Genomic DNA, 16043 nt, shown 5'->3' with positions numbered 1-16043 from the left:
CCTACCCCTCCGAAGGAGATGTCCTGTGTGTGTGTGCGTGTGTGTGTGCGTGTGCGTGCGTGCGTGCGCCTGCATCTGTTCCTGGCTGTTTAATGTGTTATCAGTGCACAGCTGCTCACGTGTTGTTGTTTTTCTTTTCTTTTCAGGGAAACTACAAGATGGTGCATGCTTCAGCTGCACAGCGTTACGACTCTCCAGTCAAAGGTAAGGCAATAAAATATGGTACTTTCAGAGTTTTTTGAATTATTTTATATACTATAACTACTATAACATGAAAACACATCATCTTCAGCTCTACTATGTTGTATAAAGTACCATTTTAAGACATTTTAAGACTTAGAAGTGTTAAAATATTACGTTACAGCTGAGACAGTTGGTCACTTAAAAAGTCCATTGATTGAAAATGAAGAACACAAAAAAAGATTTGAACAAACTTTTTTTTTGACCCTGCATCCTATTTCTTTGTCTCCTTAGTCTTGATGGGTTTCGACTTGGCAACATGGCTCAGGTCTCTTCTTTTGACCCATCCCTCCATGGGTCAGAAAGATCCATTGGCCCCAGCCAGAACCCGAACTCACAGCGGCTCTATTGCGCTTTAGCCTCAGGTGCCTCCCCTTCCTCGTACTCTCCTGTTACAGCTGGGTCCCAGTGGACGAGAGCGTGGCAGCAGGACATCCCCGGCGTGAGGTGGATACACATCTCAGGGAGGAGATGGGATGACTCAAAGGTAGAGAAGTCTCTGCGTTCCTTGAAGGACAAGAAAAAGAAGCTAGAGGAAGGAGGCCCGGTCTACAGTCCCACTCTTGATGTTGAACCTGTCAGACGGACACTGCGACAACGGGTTATAGAGGAAATCAAACACTACTACCACGGCTTCAGACTGCTTTGGGTTGATGTCACCATTACTGGGCGAATGCTGTGGAGGGTGCTTAACGGAAATGCCCTGTCCCGGCGTGAGAGGAGACAGGTGAGGCTAGGAGAAAGGCAGCAAGGGAAGTTCTCATTGCTCTGATTTTTTTTTTTAGGAAAAGTACCTTGGAACATGACTGTCTTGTTATGTTCATTCCTGTATTTACCACCTGACATTCATGCAGTCCTACCATTGTCCTGTAGTAGCACAGCCGTGGGCTCTCAAGTGTTTTTAGGGACAGATGTAGTCTCTAAATCAAGTGTTATCTATATCCATGCCTTTCAGAGGTCAAAAGCACACTGTCACAACGTCCTAGCTTATATGGACTGTAATGGAAAGGAATGCCATTTGAATTCAAACGCTGGGATGCTACAATGCCAGTGTTGTTTGATTCTGTGTAAACAAACATAGTGTCATCATGATGGGCTCATTTTTATTGCAGTGTTGTAGAATCGTTATGTAAAGGTTCCTATTGTCACAGTTCTACCATCTCATCTCTACAAAACGATTCGGCATATGAATTTGCAGGCATGCAGCAAGATTTTATGACTGTAATTTTTCTTTTTTGAGTAGGTCTTAACCTTCTCAATGGTTTCAATAATTTCAGGGTTTTTTTTGGATTAGGTAGTGTTTTCTGTCCGTACAAATATAATATGGTATGAACTATCCCACAAATTACTCAGCCACGAGTTCAGGGTACCCACAGGTGCTGGAGTTTATTGAAAATGGGGGAGACAGTAGCTCAAAAGTGGATGCATAGAAGTGGTCTGTGTCACCTGACACCTGGGATAGAATCTGAGGAAGGATTTGAGATACAGCTCCAGACTGAATAAATCTGGAATAAAAGTTGTGTTTGGGTTTGGTGTCTGTCCAAATTTTGGAAGTTTAGCGTTTAAAGTTGCTTTGCCCATGATGATCCCCATGATGACCATTGTGTTCGCTTTGATCCCTCATAAATTTTGGGTAGATTTAATTTATCAAACAAATCTGGTACAAAATTGAACAACTACGGACAACTTCGAGGATTAAATAAATTGGTCAGAATTTTCTCCAAAATACTACAGTCATGCATGATGAAGTACCATGGTATAAGAAGTCTCACTCTGACAAAAACATTTATCATTTTGATATGTAGACTTCAGCCTCAAGATGCTGGAAAATCTTTTGAAACGCTGAAAAAGTGCTTGAATCTGATCTTAGAAAAGGCGTAGGAACCCTGTTAGTTCAAGTGAAGGAAAGCCCGTCTGATCTAGTTTCCATAAGGATAAGCAGCACGGTTGAACAGATCAGGGATGAGCCAGCATGTATTCAAGACTGACTGCTCAGACATCTTGTTCTATCATGTTTAATCCGCAGCTTCTCAAACCTAATGGGATCAATTATGGAAATTGGATGCATGGTGAGTGTTTACTCACTAGGTGCTCAGAAGACTGTGCTCCTTGATTAAAGCACTTTTGGGAGACGCATTATGTCACCTCTTTGATTTAGAACTTTGTCCTTCAGCGGTCGATCCCCTCAACAGCAGCAAAGCAAGAGCAAAACCTTCATTAGTTCAGTAGACTTTCCTAAAGTTGCAGCAATTGCAAGAAACTCATGACAAATTCAAAAATGACGACCAGATTTGGAATAACATGTTTTAATGTTCAAAATTTACATCTGACCACTGTTGAAGCAGATGTTAGAATTTTTATTGTCCCTCTTTTGGCAATAGTGTAGTAATAAAATGTGATTAAAGGACTATTCATGGTTCTAAATCAGCCCTTCGTCTGGCCTTCTCTGTAAATGTCAGACAACAGGATGTCTGGATTGAGGCCCAGTGTCCGCTGCCGTAAGCTGATGCAGGTTCTGGGACACAGCCGTCATGTAAGGAAAGGTGAACGGGTCGGCTCAGGTCTCGCTGTGACCACATCCCTTGTTTGCAGGTCTTGGTACAGACTTGGTGGACGTGACTCATTGGCAAGTTGTGAATGCTCTTCTGGAAGGTGTGAAGTGTTATGTTGCTTTGTGGTTGGCTGGGCATCTGCAGCTCCTGGCTGGAAATGTGTCCAAGTGCTTCGGCTCTAAACGGTTCAACGAGTTTGTCACAGAAAACAAAAACAACACATCCTATTATATTTGAATTTAAAGGCATTCAGATGGAAACTTGCATTGTGTCAGCACATTGAAATATAGGGAATGAAATATAATGCTGCATTTGATTGTGGCAAGATTATTTTTGACCAATATAGATAAGGTACTTGATTAGAACTGTAGACAAATGTAACTCCAGAACTTGACAACATGTATTGTTCACAGCTAGAATGGAGGTCCACAGTAAAAGTACATTCCAGTTATTTTACAGCTGAAGCTCAGGGTACTTGCAGACATCCGTGCACAGGCATGTTTACAATGCAGTTCACAATTGGCAGCGACACACAAACAGACAGTTGGGCCACTTGGGCTGACGGGAAGGTGCAATGTATTACAAAACTAGGAAAAGGTCAAATTTAGTTAGTTCTCTGTTTACATGCTACTTTCCTTGAGTTAAATCATGGTCCCAAGCTGAACTACTCAATTAAATTTAGAGCAGTACTTCACCTAAAAATTTGAATTTGCCTTTCAAATCCTCATCTTTAGGTGTCTTGACCTCACAGAGGCACATTTCCCCCTACATGAATTCTTGGCGACTCCAATACACTGGATCAAACAAGCCACACACTTGAAGTGTGAGGCTAATAGCAACCGACTGCTAACAACAGCAAAACTGGCCAAAATGTCCTTCTACAACCGACCACGTTTTCTGTATCCATCTGGATCCTCAGAAATCCACAAATTTTTTTAACTAAACCGTTTCATTTGAAATAAAGAAAAACACTTCTGGTTCAGTTTAACTGTGAACAACCTACAAAAACTAGTTCAAATGATTATGCAAGATCAGAAGGCATACAAGAGGGGAAAAGTGAGCCATTGAAAGGAAAGTTACACTTTTTTTTTGACAAAGTATCAATTTAAATTTTGAAAGCATTTTAGCTAATAATCAAACCCTGATGCGTGTATCTATCGCTTCATAGTCATATGACAAATGCTATGTTGGTGTCGTGCTGCAGTGGTTGGATTTTATGAAGCATTCCACAACTGTGTCAGCAGCCAGATTCAGTTGATCCAACGTGAGCCGCTAAAGGCAGTGACACACCAAACCAACGTCAGAGAATTAACAGTAAAGTTTATAAATTATGTTGTATTGATCGGTGTGTTGACTTGCCAAGACATAGACCTACATTCTTATTCGGTATCAGAGGTATTTTTTCATACTCGTATCAGAATAGGAACAACTCCAGGAGAAAGTTCTGTTCTCCCTACTCAGTCTCTGAGAACTTCTATACAGATGCAGGATGAACAGGCTGGGTGAATTGGGTTTTATTGCACTAAACTCTCAGCTGAACTACTGCATTTAATCCCTAACTGTAAATATATACATTCCGCTGCTCAGTGCTGATAATGCCCCCCCCCCCCCCCCCCCCCGCCATTAAACCTTCCCCACCACCCCATTGGCACCTTTTCAGATGCAGCTGACTCCCTTGAGAGCGCATGTCCCAAACCCATCTACAGCCCATTCAACTAACCTGGACTGGCTTTGCCTTCTTAATCTCCTCCTTTTCATATTCACTTACAATTCTCAGGCCTTCGCTTAAAGGCTCCTTCCATTTTCATCTGTCACCCCCTCCTCCCTCTTTGATGTGAAACTCTGGGAGATGATATACATGTCAATGGGCCTGCTTACAAAGGCCTTTTCACTCACGCCGGCCTAAATCCTTCACCCCACTGGTCCACTGACATGCAGGTGGGAAGGGCAAAGAAAGGACTCGTGTTTTGGCCTCCTCCCTCAGGGCTGCATTTCTAGATGGCTGCTTGGGATTGTGTCCCAGGACAGTCAGTAAGCCACAGTTGGGCAGATGTACAATGAAGTGGACTACTGTTGGCCTGGCACTCCTGGACACTGAGGATTGTTTAGGTCTGTGCTGAACTAATGTGCTTCCTGTTGGCTTAAGTAGAATGATTCTGAGCCTTGTGAGCCCGGCAGAATGTTCACTTTGGTCTCTAGCACCATGTAAATAATGCTGCAAAGAATTAGGAGGTTCCTGTTGCTCTGGTGATGTATGGCCACCGGGTTAAAAGTGCTGACTGTTGAAACTGTTATTAGAGGGGTTGAGCAGAGCGATTGTAAGGGACAAAGGGAGTGGAGGTACACGTTTACACGAATGCACTCATATTCCTGCTTGCATGTCTACTTGCTGCTGCTCCCTGCTGGAGGCACGCTCTAACTACAGACTGGTGGAGATGGATGGTAGTGGTGTGTTTCAGTTGATCTGGGGAGTCCGAATTTTTGAGTTCTGACAAGGAAATTTCAACTAGAACCTCCCTGAAGTCTGACTCTGTATTAGGAAACTCTGAGATATCTGCCAAAGCCCAAGACTACGATTCCCGAGATAAACTTGAGTAGATCTGATTCTGATAATATTTAGTTTGTAGCACCAACATATTGATGTTACATTAAATCAGTCATATGAGTTCAGTTCATCTTCTGTGTGTAGACACCTTGCAATGATGTTTGTTTGTGTAAGAGTGTTTTTATATCAAGGGGTATAAAGTGGTGAAGGAATTAGAGTGAGTTAGCGTTGTTTTATGTCCAGATCCCTCACGTCAAAATCATTGCAACTCTTGAATGGGTTTTCAGTTAACTGCCGAAAATAAGGTCCGTGCTAAACACTAAATTAAAGAACCTACATGTTTTGTTATGTGGAATAAAGTAATTAAACAATACTACACTTGTGAATTTAAAGAGTTTATGTGTCTATAAATGGTGGTTGTCAAGAATTGGCTAAATGAGACCAAAAAAAAAAAACTATCGCATTAAGGCTTTAAAAATCATTAAAAGTAGTTTTCATTTGTGAAAATTGCTTGCTTAACAATAATATGTAAGTCTTATAAATGTATTTTTCCACAGATCTTATTTTCATTCATATTCCCATTCTTTAAACATTTCTCCCCCAGTTCCTCCGAACGTGTGCAGACATCTTCAGACTCCTTCCTTTCCTGGTGTTCATCATCGTCCCGTTCATGGAGTTTCTTCTTCCCGTAGCTCTAAAACTCTTCCCCAACATGCTGCCCTCCACCTTCGAGACTCAGTCCAAGAAGGTAATTAATCAGTCTGGCATCCGACCTGAACTGAAGCTCCATGATTCATATAAGACGCATACAAGCAGTACTGGGGATCTTTTTGTTGGATGTTGGAATGTAGTTCCACAGTGACTTCATAGTGGTGGGAGTGTATCCTCTGATCGATTTTTTTTGTTGTTGCAGTTATCGTGAGAATATATTCAGAAAACATCGATCCACATTCTGTAGCTACGACTCTGTAAGCCGGCTACTGACTGTTGCCAAGAGTTAATCCCATTTGGAGTTTAATCTCTAATGTAACAGGATCCTTGACCTGTTTTTATGTTTGCATAATGATATGACTTGCTGATGTAATTTTCCATGTTCCAAATTTACATTTCTCACTGGCACAGACCTTTTCTGTAATTTACTGATTTCAATGATTGAAAATCAACAAAAAATCATTTCTCAAAGCAGTTGTTAAAAAAGAGGAATTATTCTTTTTACTCCACATTCAAGTTGTAACTTGTTGCAGGAGGAACGTTTGAAAAAAGAGCTGAGGGTCAAACTGGAGATGGCCAAGTTCTTGCAGGACACCATTGAAGAGATTGCTCTGCGGAACAAGGCCGCCCAAGGCAATGTGACGGAGGAGTTCTCCACCTTTTTCCAGAAGGTTGGTGGCAGTGTTTGATGTGGTGAAATATAGGTAATACTGCCCTCTGGTGGCTCAGGCAGTAAATATCTGGAGGTGGTTGGTCTCCCGCAGAATTAACTGCTAATCTAATAAATGATATTGTCATGTTTTACTTTAAAAAAATAAAGTTCCAAAACAAATCGGCACATTTACTTTTATATTATGTTCACTGTGTTATTATGTTGCTCTGTATTTTTAATCTGTGTTTTTTCTGTTGCTTCTGTCATAAAGCAATCTCCCAACAGTATGAATTTCAGTTTTCATCAGCACAGCATATAACAGCATAATATTCACACGAAACATTTTTAATGGAAGAAGGTTAAATGGCAGTATACTGGGAAGTTTTGAAGTCACAGAAACTATATGAAATTTCCTTATTAAATAGGACATTTAGTGTTACAGTGCATCTTATAAAGAGAATGTAGAGTTTCAGGTTCTCTAGATGGATCATTTACTCACTGGCGCTTTTTCAGTCAGTTGTGTTTTGTCTGTGACAACTGCCTTTATTGACACCAACATAATGTAGATGGTCATGGAGATCTGAGTAGGACTGAAATGTTGGCGTAGCACATGCTAATTTAAGCTTATAGAACAGATACTGCATATTTTTTCATGAAAATCCGGTCTGCTCTCGTCCCCAGCGTGTCGTCAAACCTGTCATATCTAGAAAGATTGAGAAGTCCTGACTTGTTGCTCTTTGCAGATCCGGGACTCTGGGGAGCGTCCCAGTAATGAGCAGATCTTGCGGTTCTCTAAACTATTTGAGGATGAGCTGACTCTGGACAATCTGACGAGACCTCAGCTGGTGGCGCTCTGCCGTCTTCTGGAGCTCCAGTCCATCGGGACCAACAACTTCCTTCGCTTCCAGCTCATCATGAAGCTGAGGGCCATCCGCGCTGATGACAAGGTATGAAGGTTACACTTCCAGGAGTTGTCTTTTAAAATATTCCTTCTCCATAGGAATCTCTTTATGTCTTTCTCTTTTCTCAGTGATTGTTGAGTCTTTAAACTTGAGGCAGTATTGCTGGATGTCTAAGGAATTTGTTTTTCGACAATCCATTCTTGTATTTTGTAAGTTATTTTTTTCTGGCATTCTTTGAAGTTTCACACTGTTCCGTCCAGGTCTCTGACCAGATTCACCGTTAAATTCAGAGTACAGTGCAGGCTACATTTCAAGGGTGCCTGCAATGTACATGTGAACTTCTGAATGCTACTTTGACTATGAGCTGTCTCACTGTCTGTTTTGTCACTGCTGCGGACATCTTTGTATCACTGGCCACCGCCTTTGGAAGTAAAAGGACTTTCATTTGTCACAACTCTTTTATCTGCCAAATCCGAACTGGACAACCTGCATACACAGAACTTACCTCATGATCCCCAGCCTAATGATCATATTTACTACTTGTATCGCGCTTTTCAAGACACTCAAAGACGCCTTACCGAGTGAGCAGGAAAAATTCTTATAATGATGGAAAACTGTAGAAGTCATGTTTCCCTTTACATCAGTATTGGCTGTTTGCAGCAGTTGTCTCATTCCCAGCAGGTGCTGCACTCGTTTAATTAGAATGGAAGTGAGTTAATGATAAGAAGCTTTGTGCACTCTTCTCTTTATCCAGCTGATAGCAGAGGAGGGCGTGGAGAGTCTGAATGTGAAGGAGGTGCAGGCTGCCTGTCGTGTCAGAGGGATGAGATCTCTGGGAGTCACAGAGGACCGACTTAGAGAGCAACTCAGCCAGGTACCTATAACAGCAACTAGACCTACAGTCATTTTTTGAGGTATTTTATGCTCCTTTTTTAAGTATTTATCTGACTAAATAAGACAGATCCAGTATATTTTAAAAAGGTGTTATTGACATTAAGCAGCCTCGGCATCTAATCCAGATATTTTATTAAGTGAAAGAAAACAGACTCAAATCCTCTTGGTGAAGGAGGGTTCCATCTTGCTAGATCGCATGACGCGTTATGCTTCTGTACCCTGTAGTGGCTGGAGCTGCATCTGAACCAGCAGATCCCCACCTCTCTGCTGCTGTTGTCTCGTGCCATGTACCTCCCTGACACCCTGTCCCCCGCTGACCAGCTGAAGACCACTCTGCAGACACTTCCTGACAGGGTGGTATGTTGGCACGCTGGATCTCTACCATTGTTATTATCACCGGAGTAGACCGGAATGAAATGAGACCAGAATATTTGGTCAGTTTTTCTACCAGGTTCTCTGTCCTACAGGCAAAGGAGGCCCGGTTAATGGTGGCAGAAATGGAGCTTTCCAAGGTAGACAATAAGACCAAAGTGGAGACGATGCTGCAGGAGGAGGCGGCCATACGCCAGGACACCAAAGACAGGGAGTTGGAGAGGCTGGCTGACGCGGCAGAGAAGGCTGCCAAGGTACTGACTCTACTCATGTCTCTTTATTGTTCCGGTAAACGTGTGTGTTCTTTGTAAAACTGGTGAATATAGACACACGACATTAACTTGATTTTGGGTTATACGGCTAACTGTTGTTGCAGAGAGAATACATGCAGAGGTGATTTTAGATCATTGAATATCTGACATCCATTAAATGAGGAAAGGTAAACCAAGCCTCTGGTACCAACTATTCATAGTTGACAGCTACAGGGGAATAAGGTAAAAAACAACAACAACAAAAAAAACCAGGAGGTACTGAATATCAATCATAAAACTTCCCTCACTGACTCAATTATGTTTATATATTACAACTTTTCTGGAATTCATTGTTCAAATGAGTAAATGTTGCAATATCTAACTAAACGTGAACACATTTTGGGGATTTTTAATTTAACTCCATTAATCAGTAAATATTTAATCAACAGCTTTAAGAAAAAGGATTTTCTGCTTTTTTTCAGAATATAATTTCATATAAATCACATATAAAGCTTTTTGCCTTCTTACTAAGGCTTTCCCTCAAGTCTTAATTCTTGCTCGTGTTGTATAGTGCTTTGGACAAAGGTGTCTGCCAAATGAAATTGTAGAATTGTACAATAACCCCCCCCCCCCAATCCTGCTGTATGTAATGAGCTGACTGGACACGAAACTCCTGTGATTACCTACTAAATGTGTATTTGGATGTTATCTGTCCAGTACTCTGAAAGCAGACATTTCATTGACAGTTTCAGTCAAATACATGCACATGTTCCATTGAGAAGTTTCTCCGTGATGAGACGATATTCTGCTGGATAAGTTGCACCCTGTCTGTGGTCTACAGGAGGAGGAGCTGGATGCAGAGAGGGCCAGCCAAAGCCGTACAGGTGAGGAGTCGATGGTGTCTCAGGCTAGCATGGCTGCTCACGCAGAGACTCTGAGGGATAAAGCCCCCGTCCTGGAAGGAGTCAAGGTAATGTCTGACGCACATTTTTCATATTTAGCTGAAGTGTGTACATGGACAGTCAGTGTTTGTGATAAAAATTCAGAGTACTCAAAGGAAAATGCCGTCATATTACCAATTCCAAAAAACATCAAAGGAAACTAGAAAGGTATTTGTATGAATTATGATAATTGATTTACAGTATATATTTATTCTTAGTTTAATCTTAATCTTTTGTTCTGTACTTCTTCTCCTGTACCAAACAGTATGAACAGTGGCAGACATTCCTGTATTTCCAGGTTAGGTTCAATTATGTCTCCTCCCAAAATGACCCTCACATGATCCATGTCGTGTTTTCCCCGCTTGTACAGGACTCCAGTGTGGGTTAGACAGTACTTTTAATTCATATCATTCTAGCATTTGTTTCAACCTCTATACAATGCCGTTTGATACTAGCATGATCCAAATTACAGGACGTGACCCCAAAATGTAAAGTTCATGGGTTTGATGAAATGGAAGTAGACATCAGTCAGCAGATGTTCATGCTTTCTAAGCGAAGCAGAAGAAAATGAAGAGAGGGCAAACCACGAACGCTCATATTTCATTTTGTGTGTCATTAGTGGGATGAAAAGCAGACAAGGTAAATGATAGACCAAAGACGAGTTCCAAGTGCTGGAATCTGATTTTATTTTCTTTTTTGATCAGAATCAGATCCACATTGACTGTATTTTTAACTTTTAATTCAGCCTTTCAAACCCAAAAAGACACCTCTCTTCTTTAGAAGTGAATGTTTGAAGTGCGGACAAGCCATGGTTGTTTATGCTAAAAGTGACCAGCTTTTGCTCTCAGAGGAAATACTGCCTTGCTGAAAAGGTTAACAAATGCTGAATATGACTTGGAACTTCTGTTTGACCCACGTGATCAACTCCTGCTGTTCCTCGCTTATCCTTCCAGACGTGTCTCAACCTCTCCCTCCTTAAACAATAACCTTTATAGTGTCACAGATTTCCCCGTTTCCTCATTCACACTGCACGACTTCAGCCCGATTATCCACTCACCAATGTTTTTGGAGCTTGCCAGCAAAAGCCCCAGATTAGAGTCAAATCACCTTTAGCTCAGGGTTCTAAGTTGACTCTACGTATAAGCTACATGACAAATATCATGCCAAATATCCACAGCCATGAGAGCCAGTGAGCTGGCACGAGGGGGAAGCGGGTGGAAGAGTTACCTACGATTACCGGTAATTGAACTGTTTTGGATCAGCGTACAAAGAGTATGGATCGATTTCTGCCCCAAGGAAAAGACCAACTTTTTGGAGAAACTCTCATTGTCTGTTGTCCTCAAGAACCAGACAAGAAGTTCGAGACCTGCCTCCTCATTGTGAGCATTAGAGAGCTGAGACCCACAGTGACTAGCTGGCTGCTAGCTAGCTTGGTATGATGAATGAGAGTGGATCGGAGGAGCTAGCATACATCTGTTATATGTCAGTTGTAGCTGCTGCTGCTGTAGTTGCAAAGTATTGTGACTTACTCTCTGATCCCCTCCCCTATCATGCATTTGGAGATTGAAATGTGTCGTTAGGCCCCTGTGTTCAATATTCAGGGTCTAGCATATAGAGAATTCTGTATGTTAAGCAATTCATTTAGGCTGTATCTAGACATGTCTCTTAATCATGTATGTAGCAACAAAGGTTTTTTTCAAAGTCAAATGTCTATGTTCAAGAATGAGGAGATCACCAAAGAAGAGATTGACATGTTGAGTGACGCCTGCTCAAAGCTGAAGGAGCAGAAGAAGCTGTTGACTCTGGAGAAAGAGGAGCTGGAAGAGCTGAAGGATGACGTCCAAGAATACAACGAGGTGAGTCGCTGAAACAACTTCTCGTGTCTGTAGTCAAGTTTTCTTCCCATTTAAATCCAAGGTAACTTTATTGAAATGTCTTTTTTTGTAAAATTGTGCTAAGTTGCATTAAATGTGCACTTGTCTGCTGCGTCATCCTGATTCCTCCCATCTCTTAAAGGGACGCTTCCACCAAAAATTGTTTCTCGTCCGAGCACTCACAGTTAAATGCCTCAAACTAGCAAAGATGTTTTCCGTGTCTGAATGACTTCTTGGCGACTCCTGAAGTCTAAAAACACCAGCCAAATATTTTTAGCTTGAAGCTAATGGAGACTGTCTACTAACACCAGCAAAACTTTCCTCTGCCAACTGTGTTTGTGGATTAAAAGATAAAGAAGGCGTGCATTATAGTGGGCGATGCAATTGGGAGTATTTAAATGCATGCTTTTGACAGTTTTGCTGTTGTTAGTGGTTGGTCTCCATTAGCTTCAAGCTAAAAATATATGGCTGGTGTCGACGTCTACTGACTTTTGGAGTAACCGAGGAGACATGCATGAAGGAAAAACACTTCCGTGAGGTTGACGCCTCACTGTGAGTACTTGTACAAAATATAATATTTAGCTGAATTATTACTTATATGAAGAGTTGTATTTCATTTAGATTTGGTGGTATTGATTTAATTTGTGTAAAAGACATCCATAAATGTTACAGAATAGAATAGATACTAAATAGTTTACCGTTACGTGTCATGTGTTGACGCGTGAGTGGCCCAGGACACTTGAATTTAGTTTTTACTTGAACATGAACATTTTTAGCATGAGGAAAATGGTTAAAGTGTTATCCAAGCGCGTAACTGATCTTGAGTGGTTGGTGCTTGAGGCTTGGTGTGTGATCAAAGCTTGTGCATGAATACAGATGATTGCTTCATGGGTGTGTATGTGCACTGAGGTTCACTTGTGTGTTGGTTTTCCAGGATTTGGAGGAGATCAAAAAAGAGTTCTCTAAAACTGGCCAGGAGAAGGTTCTAGAGGAGTCGAAGGCCAGCCAGCGTCTGTCGAAGAGAGTTAACCATATGATCGGTCGCATCGACAAGATCATCCTGGAGCTGGAGAAGGACAAGGTCATCCTGGACGGGCAAATTGACAGTGGAGCCACGCCTCCTGTCGGGTAAAAGCTTCATTTCTCATTTTGTCAAAACATGACTCTCGGTTGAGGCTAAGAAAAGTGTTTGTTTGCCATGCATGGCATTTTTAATATTTATAGCGTGTTTTTTCTGCAGAAATTGTTACAACACAAAGCAGGGGCCCAAAATCCTTTCTCAGTTTGCTCCCCGAGAATTGGGGTGCAGCTAATTTTACATTAGAGTGTTTTGTTTTGATTGTGAGGTTGATGGTGGTTTTGACCTGGATTGAACAAAAAACAATATATAGTGACGCGAGTAAAGGAGTGATGTTAATTCAAGTGTTGTATGGCTCGTTGGTTTTCTGGGACTTGAAGGGTGGCTCAACATTTGCACAATGTGCTTATTTGCTTTCTCTCTGACACTGTGTTGAGTAGAATATTACAATTGGAGTCACAGATGTTTAGCTTAGCTTAATGTTAGCGGATGTTGGGGTGACAGTGTTGCCAGGTAACGGTAATCATTCTACCCTTAGGGACAACATTAGCTAGAACATGGTACTTCTTTTGAGAGGTATGAAAACCAGCAAATAAAACTCACCCTCAGTTGTCACTGAAGAGCCTGTGGTCGCCACATCTGGACTCATTTGTCCTCCTGCGTGGGTTTTTTTTCCTCATGGTTCCGTGTTTCTACAGAAACATATTGCACAGCGATGAGATGACATGATGGCGGTCACTGCTCCCTCTGGCACATTAGATCCTGTAGTGTGTTCATGTTAGAGATCAGAGGGAAGAACATTTTTGGAGATTCTTTTTTCGTGCATGATGCAACCGGATTTAAACAAATGGTCAGGAGTCTGAACCCTAGCTTTAGCTTAGCCTAGCATAAAGTTACTGGAAGCAAGGACAACTACTAACCTGGGTCTTTCCAAAATTAAAAAAAAAAAAAGCCTGTCTCTTACAGAAAGCAAACAGCCATAATGTCTAAAATGTTGAACTGTCCCTCCAAGAAAGCCTTGCCATCTTTCATGGCTTTGCAGCATTTCATCCACTGCGTTATGTGTCTATCAAAGGCAACACGCTTTCTGAAGTGATGCAACAAGGGCAACTTTGAGACTGAGAAGGCTTTGTTAGCATGATCGAAAGAGCCTCTTCTCTTCTCAGAAACGCTGACGTGGTCCTTTAGCAATCAGAGACTCTTTCACTTCTCCGGACATGTTACCTCTGTATCTCCCTCCTTGACAAATCCATACAGTCGTGTATGTGTTATATCACATTTGTCAACCATTTTTGGCTTGTTATGTTGCCATGATCATTTTCTGTTTCTGTAAATATTATCATCATCATCATCTTCATCATCATAATCATCGCTTTCACTGTAAAATGGTGGTGGAGATAAACGGAAGAACAAAAGGTTTCCCCAGAAAAAAAAACAACAACCCAAAAACATATCAGTAGTTTTTACCTAAACTGTACCAGACAGCAGCCATTTGCATTTTCTAATCATTGTAAAACTTTTACAGATTATTCTTTACTAAATATAATGACGCTACAAGGTAAGCTGCCCTATGGTAAACCGCCATTTGCTTGCTTTGCAAAATGCTAACAGTGCATCATGGTTTTAAACTGCCATCTGCTGAAATTGTGTTGTAAAGGATCAGCTGTTCCTCTCAGCTTGTTCATAGTTTCCATCTCCGCTCTGTTCTCATTTTATTACTAAACAGTTCACGACTTCTTACGACAGACATCACACTTAATGCAACCACAGTTCTCACTCAGCCTGAAAAGTTGAGTGTTTGGACTAACACCTTTACTGAAGTTATTCACCCTTTAAGTTGTCAGATTCATGAATATATCATGTTCATGAATCTTCTTATTTATGGTATTCTTATTTTGGAATGCACCTGCAATATGAGATTTATTTATTCCTCTTTCAGCATTGCCAAGCGCAGCTTCAAATGGTGATTGAATATTAGATCATTAAATATTTATGAGCTGATTGTTCTTGTATTTTGGACCTGGGCCCTATCTTCCTATGTGCGTGGGTTAAAATGATTGACAGGGACCAGAATGATTTGAATTATTCCAATATCGATTCCAAAATTGCCGCGACTATTGTGGGGCAACAGTCCCCCTCAAAGTGCATTCAGTAAAAGAACTCGAGGCTCAGAGCCCCTCTCTTTTTTCTTTCCTCCCCGACTACATTGCAAATTTCTGTCCTGCTGTCCTGCTCATGCCCCCCCCCCCCCCCCCCCCCCACGGGTACCACACTCTCAGGTGATGTTGGCAGCATTTTGTCACCTGGAGATGAGGATCCTTCCAAAACCAGTGGTCTGATTGAAACACTGTGACCCGGTGTTTAAAAACAAGCACTTTTAGTGGATGGACTATGACGCGGTCCCTATTTGTCGTTTTGCCCCCAGCACATGGGGGGAATAGGGCTGATAAGGCACAAATTTCACTTGAACAACAAATCTGTTCGCACAGTATAATTCACCGCCAATTCAATGTGTTCAGTATTTCATGAATGACCTTTTAGTAATCTTTTAACAAAATTTGACTTACGAACAGAAATGAAACAATTCACTTCGATTGGTGTGATCTGGGAACCTTGTATGCAGCACGTTGACCCCAAATTTCTCCACCGCATTTTACACACTTTCAAACCTGGTAACCGTTTCCTGTATACAGTCTTTTCTACACCTTCAGGGAGAACCTCATCAGCATTGACGAGCTCATCAACATCATGCGGCAGATCCAGAACATTCCAGAGCACAAGCTGCAGAGCATCGCCGAGGCCCTCGATGACAACAAGGACGGCAAGATCGACATCGATGACGTCATCAAAGTACGTTTAATGTCTGACTGGGTTGCTCTTGTCTTCATCCTTGCCGTCTGTCTGCTGTTGGCGGCAGCGGCAGTGAAAGAAAAATTTTCAGCAACTTGAGTGACTTTTCTTTTTTGTCCTAATATTTCAGCAACAACTTTGCGTTTTACCTGCAAAAGAGACAGACGTAGGGTGGAAGTTT

The 16043-nt window shown here is 41.6% G+C and overlaps 1 protein-coding gene across 6 annotated transcripts in view; it reads left to right on the top strand.

Annotated features, from left to right (window-relative positions):
• Positions 1-16043, top strand: part of letm1 (leucine zipper-EF-hand containing transmembrane protein 1) — a 32007-nt gene that overhangs the window by 7167 nt on the left and 8797 nt on the right. Inside the window, exons 2-15 of one of the 6 annotated variants that reach the window (XM_086182205.1) lie at positions 147-204; positions 475-967; positions 5942-6085; positions 6582-6719; positions 7444-7647; positions 8357-8476; positions 8722-8853; positions 8964-9122; positions 9961-10089; positions 10326-10358; positions 11782-11916; positions 12869-13062; positions 14538-14570; positions 15706-15862. In XM_086182205.1, the coding sequence (XP_086038331.1) occupies positions 147-204; positions 475-967; positions 5942-6085; positions 6582-6719; positions 7444-7647; positions 8357-8476; positions 8722-8853; positions 8964-9122; positions 9961-10089; positions 10326-10358; positions 11782-11916; positions 12869-13062; positions 14538-14570; positions 15706-15862 (2129 nt within the window). The remainder of the gene's footprint in view (positions 1-146; positions 205-474; positions 968-5941; positions 6086-6581; positions 6720-7443; positions 7648-8356; positions 8477-8721; positions 8854-8963; positions 9123-9960; positions 10090-10325; positions 10359-11781; positions 11917-12868; positions 13063-14537; positions 14571-15705; positions 15863-16043) is intronic. The other 5 variants (XM_086182207.1, XM_086182206.1, XM_086182208.1 and 2 more) reach the window with 5 other exon arrangements.

The sequence above is a fragment of the Aulostomus chinensis genome, chromosome 17, assembly GCF_037954235.1.
Source record: "Aulostomus chinensis isolate RoL2024-O1b breed Wild chromosome 17, RoL_Achi_v1.0, whole genome shotgun sequence".
In the NCBI taxonomy this organism is placed as follows: Eukaryota; Metazoa; Chordata; class Actinopteri; order Syngnathiformes; family Aulostomidae; genus Aulostomus; species Aulostomus chinensis.
Note: the sequence above shows the minus strand (reverse complement) of the source record. Positions and strands in the feature narration are given on the sequence as shown.